The 15,246-nt window shown below is 40.3% G+C and overlaps 1 protein-coding gene across 3 annotated transcripts in view; it reads left to right on the top strand.

Annotated features, from left to right (window-relative positions):
* The window catches only part of PCCA (propionyl-CoA carboxylase subunit alpha), a 566,570-nt gene that overhangs the window by 542,444 nt on the left and 8,880 nt on the right, over window positions 1–15,246 (top strand). For 2 of the 3 annotated variants that reach the window (XM_068395362.1, XM_068395359.1), the window contains one exon: window positions 7,022–7,162. In XM_068395362.1, coding sequence (XP_068251463.1) covers window positions 7,022–7,162 — 141 coding nt within the window. Of the gene's footprint in view, window positions 1–1,701; window positions 1,730–7,021; window positions 7,163–15,246 lie in introns of those variants that run through there. The other variant, XR_011047688.1, reaches the window with a different exon arrangement.

Below are 15,246 nucleotides of genomic sequence, written 5' to 3'. Positions count from 1 at the left end.
GCAGAATAGCATGGTATGGGTTAAGGTTACATATACCAAACAGATTTGTAGTGTCTGTAGGTGAAGCAGCATGGCTTGAAGGTGAGCATGTCACCCAGTTGGCCTTCCTTGAATGTGTGGTGCTCAAGATGGCATTGTAGCTCATCTTCCTTTTGTAATGCTATTTTTAGCCACCTTTGCCAAAGAAACCAAGGCCCAGGCAGGCACGCTGGATGTCCATCGTGTGCTTCTCCCCCGGCTCCCCAGTAACTGATGCAGTTGATAGAGGTCAGCCAAATATAACAGAGGGGGAAGGGTCCTAAAAGTGTTATGGTCCAACCCATTTAATGAATAAAAGGTGTCCAACTAGAGGAGAAAGCCGCAACTCTGTGTGGTAGGGAGTGTGGGCAGAGGGTTTGGTCGAAGTCATAATTTATTTAAAGCAAGAGAATCTACACTGGGGAGTGCAGGCATGAATGCCCCCGAGGCTATGATGCTGTTTTAGAGATGACAACCAATTCCATACCCCATCTGTGGGAAAGCAGGCTCCGTTCGTCCTGGTGCTGATGCAGCTACTTGTTACTTCTGAGAGATTCTCCTCTCCTGCTTCCGCAGTATGTGGAGAGGGATTTTCGGGGGTTTTCTTGTCTCTGTGTGTGCATGGGCTAGAATATGTGTAGTTGTTACTACAGGTGTGTGAAGCTGCTTCCTTTCTTCCTCCTTATTAGGACATTTCACTTATCAGGAGCCACTTGAATGTCTTGAGGTTTTTTTTTTTTTAGCACAGACACATTTTCTGTTTAAAGAGTCTGTGTTTCTAGTCTGCAAATGGGTCAGGAGAATATCTGCTCTGGATAGTTTGCAAGTGTTACTCATTGAGTCAGGCCCCCAAAATCCAGGCAGCGTGGTGACTATTCCCAAGGCATCCCTACCCTGCTACATGTCTTTTGGAAGCGTGTGTTGAGGTTTATTACGCACATTTATTCTTCAGTTTTCTGCTTGTCTCAGATGCGCCACTAAGACTCTGTTGTGAAACGATGATGTAAAATATCTATATTTTTACTTACGCATCAGTGCAGCACTTTCCCCCCTGTAGTTCATAGTAGTACTGCTTGTGGGCAGGTTTCAAAGGAACCTCAGCTCCATATGGTTTTACTCGATAATCCTTTATCCACCATCTTCAGCTCTCATTTCTTTGCTTTCTTGCCTGTGGCTACGTTTCTATCTCTGCATCAATTAGCACAGTGATTTATACAACAAGCAAGCAGTTTAGAGGTAATGGTACACAATTAACATCTCATTCCACCATAAAGGGTATGCTAAATACCCCAGTCACTGCTTTCTCTGCCTGGAATTGAAATAAGTGTTTGTCCTAATTCATATGCTATCTGATGTGAAGTGGGCCTGCTTTGTACGGCACTACACCATTAATCTAATTATAGATAGCTGCAAATGAAGTGCTGTCTGAGCGCAGAGGCTGAAGAAAATAGCGCTTTTGTCGTTTAGCATGACTCTGTGAAGCAAGATCGCACTTTACCACGGCAGCGTGGCCAAATGGAGATCTGAATAATATTGCTGCCTGTTGCATCTCTTCTAATTACAGCAGCATTGTAAACACAACCGGGCGCTGGTATAAATAGAGCTGTAGATACGCTGTCATGTGGGTTGTCGGAGAAAATCCTTAGTGTGCTGTTGTATTAAATGATGCATCCTGATTGACAGCTACCTTGAGACTGCGCTGATGGAGATGTCAAAGCACGATGCGAACAGGCTGCTGCGGCGGCTGCAGCTGGAGCCGGCTCCTCCGCTCGCCCGGTCCCCGCCCGGCCTCTCCGCTTGCCCGGCCCCGGCTCCTCCGCCCGGCCCCCGCCGCCCCGCCCGGCTCCGCGCCGGCGCCGAGGGAAGGACATCTCCGGGCTTTTCAGCCTGTACCGCTTCCATTCTGCCTGTTCAAGCCTCAGTCTGAAGTGGAGGGAATAGATTTTTTTTGCGTGCTTTAACCCTTGTCAGGTTTCTCTAGAGTGTTAGTTACGTATCACATAAGGAATGGAAGGTGGGAAATGTGGCTGAAGTACAATTCTAATTAAGTTTCTGCTGCTGGAGTGTGTACTATATGGTGGTGAGGCATCTTTTTTTTCTTTCCCTTCTGCTGCTACTAAAGGCTCATGATTTTTTGTGGCTGTTTTTGTGCGGGTTTTTTGTGTGTTTTTTTTTTTTTTTTTTTAAACTATCTCTGTGGCATGTTGAGTGTTTGCTCCTCCGCTGAACTCAAAGTGCTGTTATTTTGTGCAGGTGTTAACGCCAGCCCTCACCACCACCCTGCGGAAGTAAATTAGCTCGAGAACTCAAAGCTTGGAAAAAAAGCCTCTGTGATTTGCAAAATGTCATTTGTTTCCTTCTTGAGTAAAAAAATCCTTGATTTGGAAAGAAGGTGGTGCCTGGCACCTTCAAGTAATACAGAATAAATACCTCATTTTTCTGTTTAGATGCCATGGTGGAAATCTGAGCAAGGCTATGATCACTGTGTTAAAATGTATAATGATTAATAAAAAAGGCAGCGTGCTCATTGTGTTAGGCACCAGAATATTGCTTAGTATTGCTTTGGATGAATACTGACTGACATACTACTTGTGAATCTATGACAGCGAAACTGCAGGTGACAACAGTGAAGTGACTTGAGGCAGGATGCAGGTTAGGAATGTTAAAGGGAGATTATGTGACCACAGTTAATAAATCCACTAATTAAAAAAATGAGACTAAGTTTAGTGAAAATAATGAAGATGCACAGCAGACAATTTCTCTACTGAAATCTCAGCTACATAAGACTTTCACCCTTGACAACACAAATGACAGACATTTGAAAAACTTGGTTGGTTATTTAGGTAAAGCATACTGGAAATCCACATCTGGTCAGCAGTCCAAACACTGCCGTAGGTAACATCTGGGTAGTGATACATTAGATTGCTCTATAAAATCTCCAATGGAGTTTGAACATTTACAGCTTCTGGGGACACAAGTTTCATGTGCACAGGGAAGATCATATTTAATACTAATGTGAGATGCAACAGAGTGCAGTTTTGAGTGTTTTACTGAAGGTTTACAATATTCTGTTGTACACAGCAAGGGAACCGCACCTGTGCAAACTAGAGAACTTCTTTTTAAGCAAAGATAGGGTTAGATGTGCCCTGGCCACCTCTTTTTGTAGCAATCAGTCTACTACTTGTCTACTGGCTTGAGGGATCAGTACGTATGTATCTACAAAAAACCTCCACAAAACCCAAGGTATAATTTTCACTGTATTTCTTTCTTTCCACACCCCCCCCCCCCCTTATTATTACACCTTTTTGTTTTCTTTTTTTTTGTCACGGAGATTTGGTTGTAAGAGGTAGTTTTGCATTACATAAACATCCAATTCATTTAGTGGGGGAGGTAGGATGGGATACTGTTACCCTTAGAAAACTATTAAGTAACATCCCTACTATAACTTTTGTCAACTGATTGTGGACTCCAACAGTCTTGTGGAAAAGAAACACCTGTTTTCTATGCTGTCAAAAGCTGTAGGGCTCCTTTCGGATACCTCTTTATTAGCGGAGCAGAGCAGTGGCTGGTGACAACTCCTCACCAGCTCAGATCTGATGGCTAGCAGGTTTCCTTGCTCTCAGAGTCCACCCACAATCTATTTACGACTCCAACAGATGTTTCTTCTGGTTTAGGCCAGTGGAAACCTTCTGGTCTCTATTTATAACCCAAACTTTACAGCCTTCCCCAATTTACGCCCCTTCTTTCTCCCATCTCCTCCTCCTTGTGAGGATAAAGGGAGAAAACCTTGTCCGCATATCAAAACTTCTGCTTCATGTGTTCAGCGTTGTCCTCACTAAATCAAAGGCACAGCAGCAGCGTTAATCATGTAATGAAAAAAGGGGGTATATTCTTAATTGTCTTTGTTGTGGCGGCACTGGCAGACGTTTGACATGGTCTCCCAGAGAGCCTGGAGGTTTGCGCTGAGCCGCAGGCTGCACCTCAGTTAGGTGAAGAGCCCCCCTTGCACCCCCCCTGTACAACTCATCCCCCAGAGACGAGAAACAGCGTTACAAAGGGACAGTTATGCGGGTGTTTAGTGAGGTCCAGCCAGCAGCAGAAATACATCAAAGGTAAACCTGAAGAAGGAACCTTTCTTTGTGGCTTTGTCTTTTTCTCTTCTGAAAGGTCATTTGTGAAGCAACTGTGCCAAAAAAGGCCTTTCCCCACAAGTTTACTGTTGTTATTTTTTACTTTTTGATTATAGTAACTTGCTTATCCCCCAAACAGACTAAAGAACAATAAATAAATACAAAAGGAAAAGGAACAGCTCATCAATAACAAAGATCTGCGTTTTAAAGCTTTGAGTGTACTGACTCTTACATCTCACTCCAAGCAAAGCAGGAGTCCTGCAGAGAAAGGAATCTAAAAGATATGAAAATTATAAAGATAGTAAAAACAATGTTTGGTAGGGATATTTTAACTCGGTGTGGAGAACTGAGCTTTCAAGTGCCGCGTACTGAGGAACATGGTTTTTCCCCCACTGCTGTACGTTCTGGAGTGCATAGGGAATTCTGTGTTTCAGTCCCTGTGAAATACTGTAAGCCAGATGAACGCAGAAGGTCTAGCTTTCACTTCAAGTTTAAATTCTGAAATTGAGCAGCTCGCAAGTGTTGTATGTGGCTTAAAAAACTAAATGGCATCTAAACCTAATCCTTTGAAATCATATCAAAACAGTCTTTTGCAAGAGGCAACAATACAGTCCACAAATCTAACTTATTTCTGTGTTCTTCCTTTTTTTTTTTCTTTTTTTTATTTTCAAACTCTGAGTACAAAGAAGACACTAACCATGGATACTGAAACTGTGCAATTTGGTGTAATTATATTCCCCCCCATAGATTTAATGAAGGACTTTTAAGTACAATTTATCTTTGATAAATAGTCCCTCCGCACAGAATGTTTATTAGATTGACAGCAGAATACACTCTGCAAGCTTTTTTTCCTTGCCACTTATGACTCAGATGAATTTTAATAGGAGTAAAAAGCTTTTATTTGCACAGTAATTTCACTTAAGGATCATATCCTTCAGAAACTGGCAGACACTTGTATGTCTTGATTGCAAAACAGACACTCAAGAGTAAAGAAGCACGCATAAGATGTTATTATTTGACTTGTCACACTGCTGCAATTCTATTTGCAACTTATGTCATCCAGTCTCCTATAGGCATCGCCTCCCCTCTCCCTACAGCATACGTGCAAGTGTGCATACGTGCACACGCTTTACTTTTAGAAAAAGAAACAGCAAGGAGCACACCATGTTGAATGTAGTTGCTGGTGCAGGGAGAGAGCTAGCTGTATTTTGGGTTGGAAAACGTGAGTGCCACAGTCTTAATTGTCGTGATGATGCCTACAGGAGGCTTGGAGTCACAGCAGCTTTTTGCATACAAAATGGTGCTGGTTTCTCTGTGCCATATCAGTTGTTACCAAGGCACATGTTTGGGCATGGGTTCTCAAATCTTTGGGCGTCACTTACAGCTTCAGGGAATATCGTTGTGGCATTTTATTACATTTACTGGGGCGGTGGTGGGGGATCGGTTCATTTAACCACTTGCTTGTATTTCTCATTAGAAGCGAGTATTTCTAACGGAATGGCTGCACTGTTCATTGCACATAATCTTGTGTGTCCAAATGCCATTTATGGAGGATGGCAATCCTCTGTTATGTATTTTTAATTTGTCTTTGGAAGCTGCTTTTTAAAGATGTTATTGCAGAATTAATCACCTTTTGCATGTATTCCTAAATACCTTGTTCTACTCGCTACAGAAGCGGAAGGTAGAGTCCCTCTTTACCTTCACCATAAGGATATCAGATTTTTTCTGTCTGTGTAAAAATGAAAAGTAAAGACATTTTATTGCTAATAAAACATTAGCTAATTGTTTTGGAGGAAAACATACTGTTCAAAGCAAGGTGTTGAACTTTGCATCAGCAAAATACACATTTGAATTGTAAATGCAGTTCATCCAATGCTTATTATTAAAACCTTTGTTTAAATTATTGCTGGAGTGTGGTGCTGGTCTCCACTGGGTTGGCCTTGGTGAGGCGGGAGGTTCATGCAGAGACCTGCTGCCATCTACTGCCTGCTTGCATCCATTGTCAAGTGCCCTGGGACCCATGGGAAGGCCATCCCTGAGTGCAAGGAAGTCAAAGTGATCACAAGTTTTTAAAAACTAAAAGCCTAGAGCTGAAATTAGTGTACATGCTTATATGTTTGCAGAAAAGGTTTTATTTAAAGGGATGCTGTCAGATACTTGCGGTTCATCATCTTTTCCATTTCTAATTGCTATAAAACATACTTTAGAATACATTATATTTTTCTCAAGGTAGCTAACAGCTGCTGATCAGTTTTTATTACAGATAAAATATATTCAGACGATATATTTCCAAAATGTTCCATCATTCTGCCTTGCATGAAAAAATGGAAGTGAAATTGTTTAATATGTTCTAATTGCAAAATCTAAACATGTTATTCACTTCAAACATCAAATATACAATAAAAAGAAATGTTTAAAAAGTAAACATAATGTTTAAAATCAGTCATATCATTGAAAAACTGACATACTTTCCCAAAAGGTCAATTTCTAATTCAGCACAGCACTGGAAATGAATCCCTCAATATTCCGTATCCACTAAAGCTAATGTGCAGTAAGCCTAAGGATATTTCTGGTTTTTTAAATTTGTATCTCCTCTCTCTACCCCCAATTTTTAAATGAATCTGACATGTCTTTACTGTACTTGATTCTTTCCTTTTATGTGCTCATAGCTGCAGATTGGGGTTGCATATTTTTCTTTCTACATCCTGAAAATGAAACTCTCAATAAAGATTTCAAACAGTGATTTTTAGACACTCCTACGAAGAATAGATAACAGATGTATTATATAAAAACATGCCATAAAATAGGGCAGATTATTGACTGGAATTCACGAAGGTGCAGTTTTCTAAAACATTCCTCTTCCTATTCTTTAGTACAAATTACAAATACTGACGAAGGTTGCTGCAGAGCTGAGCAAGTACATGCCAGAGAAAGCAGCAGAGGACACCTCCAGCATTTTGAGATCTCCCATGCCTGGAGCAGTGGTGGCAGTTTCTGTCAAGCCTGGGGACACGGTAAGAAATGTGATCTATATATCTGCATTTTCATTATATATTCCACACAAATTTCTCCTTGGTGCAACTGAAACTACAGGTCACAGTTGAATTTTTTTTACCTCACCTGTAGAATAAAGCATGCTGAAGGATGTGTGCTGCTTTTTATTTAAATTATAAAAGCTAATAAGGAAGCACAATTCAAATTAAACTGGCTTTAAAAGGAACATTCGTAGCTGGGTACAAGTCCACAGCTGAAACTCAATGAAAAGCTTGGGTTTTTATCACAAATGCCTTGTCAGGAAGAAAAAAAATTGTGTGCGTGTGTGTATATGTGCATGTAAATATATGTAAGCATATTTATGCTGCTGTGCAAGCAGGAGAGGATTGTTGATTTTCTGCCCTGAAGCGATGAAAATATTACTAAGCACAAGGGACACAGGATAGATATTTAACTTTCTTGTTCTCCCCCATTTTTTTAAACGATCCCCATGTTAGCATTTTGCAAAACATATGAATTTCCTGCGCTGGGAATTCCATGCTGGGAATTTCCAGTCTCTTACGGGAATCATCTTGCCCTGCGGAAGGAATAAACTTGACATACAGAAGGGCAACAGAACATGCCATTGCTGTCCTGGGGATTTCCAGTGTGTCTTACCTCACATTCAGCTGGAAACGAATGTAAATACGGTGTTTTAGACTTACATGTAAATATTCACTTGAACTCAGCTTTATATGAAATTCTACCAGATTGTATCATACGTTATTTCCAAGGTCAGGGCCCTTATCTCCCATAACCGTTGAAAGAAATAGAGTGATGCAGACCAGGAATATTTGATTGTGCAGATTAATTTTAAAGGACTATTGTCAGTTAAATGATGCCATAAACGTGTATGTGGCACTTAGACGCAAACAGAAATCTTTAGTTGCAGAGTTCATAATTTATGGCAACGAAACCTAGATTTTCTTGAGAGATGATGCAGAAGTGGGATCAAGATCTCAAGTCCAAAATTAGCACTGCACTTACTACGTGACAGTCATCAGTCATGCTGGCAAAGTGATTTGTTTGCTTCCATTTTGCTATGATGCCACGTTGGTTTTAGAATATATGGATATTTCTGACTATTTACAGAGAGAAGGGAGTCATCATGTTAATGTTAAAGATCTGTAGGTGCAAATGTTTATATTAATGAAATAAAAACATTTCTGAGAAAACAACTAAGTACAGCTGAGTTAAAAATTGGCAAGAGAGAAATTCTTTCAGCTTCTACGCTTAGCTTTCTGGTTTTGTGATCTATGCATGCACACACACTGTTTATGCCTTTAAAAACAGCAGTATTCAATTAAAATTAATCACTATGTCATCTCATGGACAGAGAAATCTCTCATTTCTGTGTCTAGGCAGTAAGGTGAGGGAGGGAGATCTTAAGCAAATACTTTTTTTGTGAAGAATGAAGGGGAAAATTTTTAAGGCAAAGATTTTGAGCCTTTTAAAATTCATTTAAGATTTTTTTTTGAGAAGTTAATTCTGCTAAATTTTACCAGCTTTCTTGCCCTGAAGAATAGTTCTTGTTGTCTTGAAGGAATAGAACCAGTGGAGAAGGGGGACAGAGCCAAAGGGATTTTAAGTAAATAAATAAATGAACCTCCCTCCACAAATCCACAAGTGGTGCAGTGCATCAGAGCACACATTGTTTAAATAATGTGTAGAGGGTTTGGTTTTTTTTTTTCTCTCCTGCAGCTTTTTGCTGGAGGCACTGAGTGGCAGAGCATTTGAACGGCATAATCTATGTTCTGCTGACCTGAGCTTGTCAATGCTAATTGTGTGGCTTTAATTGCAAAAACACATTTGCGTTATTGAAAAGGGTTTAACTTAAATCCTTCCTTTTCAGGACTAGTGTCAAAACGTTAAAAAAAAAAAAAAGCAAGCCAGCGAAGGAGATGAGGGTAGCATCAGCTCTCGGCACTGAATAAGTGGTGGGATGGTGTGATTCAGATTACACGTCTTGGCTGTCCGTCAGAAACCAGCTCACTCACTACAGCTGTTCAAGGCCTGATGGGCAGGGAACTGTAGCTCCCTGATAAATACAGCTCTTTTTGTTGCACTGCTTCGGAAAAGTCTGATTTCTTCAGTCTGCTGGAGAAATGGGAATTTAAGTAGCTCCTGTTTTGCATTTGCAGCTGGGTTTGGCAGTTCACAATTGCATGGTGTGTGAAAACAGCACAGCTGAAAAATGGGAGCGAGTGAGGTAGTTGTCCATCCTTCCACTCGGGTGTTGCTGCTGCCAGCAGCAAAGCTGCCTGGTTATTAGCTGCTCTGAGATTGTTTTCTCCTAACCTGTGATCTATGCTAAATAGTGTCAGTGCAGCGCAGTCCCTGCAGCAGTGCTGTGCTGACAGAGAGATGCTCTCGGAGCGGTCGGTAGCACGGGGAGCTGCGGTACCCTTCCTTCAGGTGTAACTTCACAAATGGGGAAGAAACTCCTAGAGAGGGACATGTCGCCTTTGTCTGAATGGCCGCGCTTGCAAACCCGTGTTTACTGCCTGCCATTCAGCTATAGGGCATCACTCCCGGTCAGGTAAAGCATATGGTGTTTGTTAGTCCCTCTCCATGTGTCCTTAGCCAAACGAGAAGGCGACGCTGATCTCTGCGTTAGTTTTTCTCACTCAGTGTATCATTGTTTTTCCCTGAAGCATAGTGTTCTCATTTGGCTGCTGTTGCTGAAAAAGACTTTGGTCTGATGAAGCCCGAATTAAGATTGTGTGAGCATCCTCTATCCAGCTGGTCTGATAAGCAGTTTTCAATTCCTTTTTGCCAAAAGATATTGCATATGCGAGGAATTTATTTTCTTTTATCTGTAAGATGATCTATAGATTTCAGTAACACAGTGGGAAAGTGCTGTTTGTCATTTAGAGAGAAGCAGAACTTGTGATGCTGCCAATTTTTTTAGCTTTTTAGTTACTTTCTACTTTCTTTATTTTCCTTCATGTGATCAGAAGACTGTAATTAGTTGTCACTCAGTTATTCCTGGAAACACAATGAAGGCACTCAGAAGCAGAAGGCAACATAAACGACAAAACAATTTGAAATCTGGCTGACTGGAAAGAAGGTTAATATTAATTAGAGCAAGAAGATTTAAATTTAGCTTACGTTTGTCTAACACAGTCACATTATATAGGAAATATCCATTTTGGGGTGGGGTGTGTGAAGGTGTTTGCATGTTTATTTTGTAAGTAGATTGTTAATGACGAGTGTGCATTAGGGTGGAATTTGGTTTGGGAGAGTTACTTTTTGGTTCCCCATGGTGCCAAGGGCCAGAGAAACCACTGGGCTTCAAGAGTCCAGGCAAGGGACTTGCACCGTTTCTGCTGACACCGACAGCAGCACGAGGCAGCCCTGCTAGCACACAGCAGTATTTTTACACCAGAGTCTGGAGATGGCACTGCTTGCGGTTTTAATCTCTCCACAACCACCACAAATACAGCACTATAAAAACTATTAAAGCTGCACAAATCCACTGCTTCGCGTAGAGGGCAGGGAATAGCCAGGCACTTGCAAATATTTCTTCTTCGTCTTGAGTGCTTGGCTTCATTTTTGTGCGTGTAGGATTCCGTGCACTGAAATTGCAGGAGCAGGGAAAGCCCCAGATCCTAATGGGTGAACAGGCGAAGCAGTGATTTAAAGTAAACCACCCAAACTGCTCCCACAACTGATCCCAACTTTGGTAGTCTGAACTGCCCACAGCAACAAAGAAAAAAAAGACCTCAACTGTCCTGGCTGCCGTGTAGCCTTTCCTATATTTTCACCTATGAATATAGTTGTTGCTTTTTCAGTTTTCTATCTGTCAGACACGCAAAGATGTTTTTCTTTTAGCTGTATGTTTCTGTTGGTTGTTTTTCTTTTTTTTTAATTAAATTAGGCAGAACAGGTGGCATTACTAAGCCAAACATTGGTCAATAAGCTAACACCGGTGCTGGTAGCCTAAATCGCTTTAATGACTCCCCTCATCCATAAATACGTAAAACGAAAGAACCTCTGGGTAAACACCCCAGCGTTACTGAATCTTTGTAGGACTACAGCCAAAATAAGAGGATAGTTAATTATTTTGACCTAAGTTTCTAAATTTCCTCTCTTCTTTCCAGTAATTCAGGATTACCCCAGGTTTTGGAAGTTATCACCATTCAAACCACTCTTTAAATGGACTTTTCTCATATCAAAATTTCTTATGATTTCAGATTGATGCTACTGTAGGGTAGCATGGGTCTTGATACTGCATGGGATGATTTTATTCTGCCTTCAGCTCTGAAATGTGTACGCTACTTATCTCAGTAATTTCAAAACCAGGTATCTTGAAGGCTGCTTTTTTAGTTGTGTAACTTACAAAACACATTCCTGTCAGTGATCCCACATTTTCAAAACAACCGAGGAAGATGTTTTAAGCTGCATTCCAGTTCTTCTAAACTGCATTCCTCTTCCTGTTCAGTTGCATGCATGTTATTTCAATTTCTCTTGTTATTCTTTAGAAGAATAGTTTAAAAAAATATATTTCTCCACAATTTTCCATTTCACAAGCCTTGGAAAGTTCTTGCTATGGGAAAAGATGAGTTTTGCTTGACCTCTACTGCTGAAGTGCTCACTACTAAAAACCAAAACAAAACAGCTTCGTAAATTCTGTTTCTCACTACGTCATTCATTCTCGTGAAAGAAAAGGTGGAGTTATAAAGTTACCTGTTGCCGTCAGCCAGTTGTGTGGTGTTTAAAATCATATTTGCCATTCAGACCTCAAAATCTAAAACAAAAAAAAAATCTTATAATTATACTGGTTGGAATTTATAACAGAGAAATAACAACCAGGAAAAGCAGTAAAAGTGTATTTGCTTAAGTAACATTTTCACATTTTATTTAGACGAAGATGGTATCAATCATTCAGTAAGATATTCTTAAATTCAAATAAGATTTTTCTCTTGTGTGTGAACTTTTATTCTGTTATTGTTTTTCCTTTTTCTTTCCCTTTACCTCCTCTCCCTCCCTCCTGTTCTTCAGTGATCCCAGGGCAAATATAAACTGCATTTTTCAGTTAAAGGGAGTTTGCAAACTTGACCAAATGTGGTCACAAACCTCATGTGTTTTTTATGACTCTGTGTATTAAATAATTTTTGGGGTGTATTTTTGTAGGGGGAGAAACCTATTGGTAAACAGGAAATGGAAACATTTTCACAGTTGTGAAATTTTAAGAGTAAAAGCATTCAAATATTTCACCATTCTTACAACACAAGGCTTCAAGTAATAATTGTGGTTACATTAAAAAACCTCTTAACTATACTAATTGCTCATAACATATTTATGTCATTTTTTGTATTTGACTTGAATAGATTTTTCTTCTATATCTTTATGCAATTGCACAGTCTTAAGATGTGTGTTCTAGAATTTGTGTAATCAAGAATGAAATCCTAATCCGATGATGATGTACAAATAGTCAATATTATTACAGTTTCCTCCTAGGGGAAAAATGCTACCAGCCTTTGAAAAGAATTCATAGATTTTTTTTTTTTTTTTTAATTGGTGTGCTTTGCCTTTTCGAGTGATGACCAACTTTTTAGCGGTTACTGAAAAAGTTGACTGATAAAAATTGCTGAGATGGCAACTAAGCTTTGCGTTGTGCTGAGGAGCAGAAGAATGGCCCCCAGAAGTGCTCTGCCTGCGCATCACTTCCCCAAGACGCTGGGATCTGAGGAGTAGTTGGGGGAGTGTGTTTTGGATAAGTGGGAGTGCAGTGACCAGTGCTGATCGCTGTCAGGGGGATGTCACCGACCTTTGGGTAGTCAGAGGTCACAAAATTTGGGGTGTGCTATCTTCGTTAAAGGAGTGTAGCAAAAAAAAGTTTAATAATGATTTGTCAAGTACTATTAATTGCTGCTAATTATATTTGCAGCTCTGTAGCTCCCGTTTCAAAGTTAATTTGGAAGGAAGGGAAAACTTGCACTAGTTATTTTACACGGTAACGGACAATGTCAAGGAATTTCAATTGCTGCTCATCCAATTCCTCTGGATTTGTTTTCTTGTCGGGTGCTTGCTGCCAGATTGCCAACAAGTCAGAGAGAAAAAAAAACGGGAAGGGAATGATACCAGCATGGGCTAAGTTTAAGCAACAAATAAACAAACAAAAATCCCAGTATCTTCATCAGGATTTTAGATAGCGAATGCATACTGAATTCACTGTCCAGTGGTTTTGCACAAGCATAAACAAGATGAGTGTTTGTAATTATTTTGCAGAAGGCTACAAGAGAGGGTGACTGGATTTCATACGGCATCATCTCGCGTTGTCCCTTGTTACTTACAAGGCTCAATGATGACACAAGTCACAGCATAGTGGAAATTGCGAGGGATATTTACTGGTGTCTCCCCAAAGCTGAGAAAGGAGATGTCGATAAAATCCAATTCTCACTTCGCTTTTAACCAAATCTAAGATCGTTTTTGCTTAGAGCTCTCATTGTTTTTTTCCCTTCATCTCCAAGAGCCTTAAAAATGTCACGCATCGGAGCACCTCTGTTCTAAATATAATAGTCTTAAAAATGTAATTGAGGGATTTTCACTTTTGTAGGCAAATCAGCAGGGTTGATATTGATCCATCTTTTTAGGGAGCCACAGTGCACCAGAAGGTGATACTGTAGAGGGCCCCTGTAAACCCTCGGAGCCTTCTGTCTAATTTGGCAGAAAAACACAGAATGTCGGACAACAAAAGAACGATCTGATTCCATAAGAAATCTTCATCCCTCCCACCCCCTTTTCAGAAGATTAAAAAAAAAAAAACCACAACAGAGAGAGACTTAATTTTTTCAGCTGCACACAATGATTTGGTGCTCACTCTTGCATTGAAACAGTTGCTGTCAGAACAGGCAGGAAACAGTTTTCTTTTAATTGCTGAAATCATTCGGAAGTGCTTCATGCACGGCTTCTATACAGCAGATGCTGTGCATTAATTGGCCTGTGTAGGGCTGACCCAGGGTTCCTTGCAGCGGGCCCAATTTTAGGCAGAGGGTTTAAATAGCTTATTTCTTATTTTGTATAACCTGGCGTACATTATGAGTGCGCTTGCACGTGGGGTATTTCATGGTCTGCAGTTTCTAATGTCATGTGGGTTTCAAAACCTGTGTTTCTCTGGTAATGTACTAGCAGCAGGTAAGCTCTAAATACCATCCATCAGGAGCTGATTTTTTATCCAGATACTCCAATGACTGATGAACCTGTCTTTTGTATGAATGTTCAGCACAGGAGAAAGCCATATGCCCCTGGCACTGGTTCCTATGCATTCTTTACAGTTCGTAGTGAGATTAAGAAAAAACCAAACCCTTACATTTACATGTCTTTCATTTATTTAGCAGTTAGCACTTTCTAAAATAGCTCTATTTTTTTTTTTAAACAGCAAAAAGAGATTTCAGTATCTTAAAGCAATCTGACTACCACCACTCATTTTCTTTATCAGGAATATTACTGCACACCCTTAATAGGGAACCTTGTTTTGCTACTCCCCGTCTGTTCAAAACAGACCTTAGCCCATTAGAAGGTCCTCCCTTGTGTGGGAAGACCACAGCTGTTACTGTAAATCTCATCCAGTAACTGTATCACCCCCATTTTGTGGCTCTGAAGGATGAAATTGAGAAATGGAATACTGTGCAGTCATCCTTTACATCTCCAATTTTAGGCCTTTGCACATCATTTTCATGCTTTTATTCCAAATCAAACGACATTAGTGAGCAACACCACCCTGTGCTAAATGTCTAGCATCTAAGGCAGCACCTACGATCTTTGTTTTCGGAGGATTTAGGATTTGGAGGGAAGTTGGGGGTTTGTTGAGGGTGGATTTTTAAATTTTTTTTTTTTTTATTCCCTCTTTTTCCTCCCTCTCCCCCACCAGATCTTTCCTGATACCCAGAATTTGTGGGAAGCAGAAATCCAGATGGTAGTGAGGTGCCTAAGATGGAGGATGCTCTGTTATGCCTCCACAGAGGAAGCGAGAGCTCTGCACGGTTAACAAACACAACTTTAAAAAGGTTTCTGTTTCTTTAAATCCTTCTGAATAAAGTGGATCTAACTTCTTATGAAG

This window comes from Nyctibius grandis, chromosome 2 (assembly GCF_013368605.1).
Source record: "Nyctibius grandis isolate bNycGra1 chromosome 2, bNycGra1.pri, whole genome shotgun sequence".
NCBI lineage: Eukaryota > Metazoa > Chordata > Aves > Nyctibiiformes > Nyctibiidae > Nyctibius > Nyctibius grandis.
Note: the sequence above shows the minus strand (reverse complement) of the source record. Positions and strands in the feature narration are given on the sequence as shown.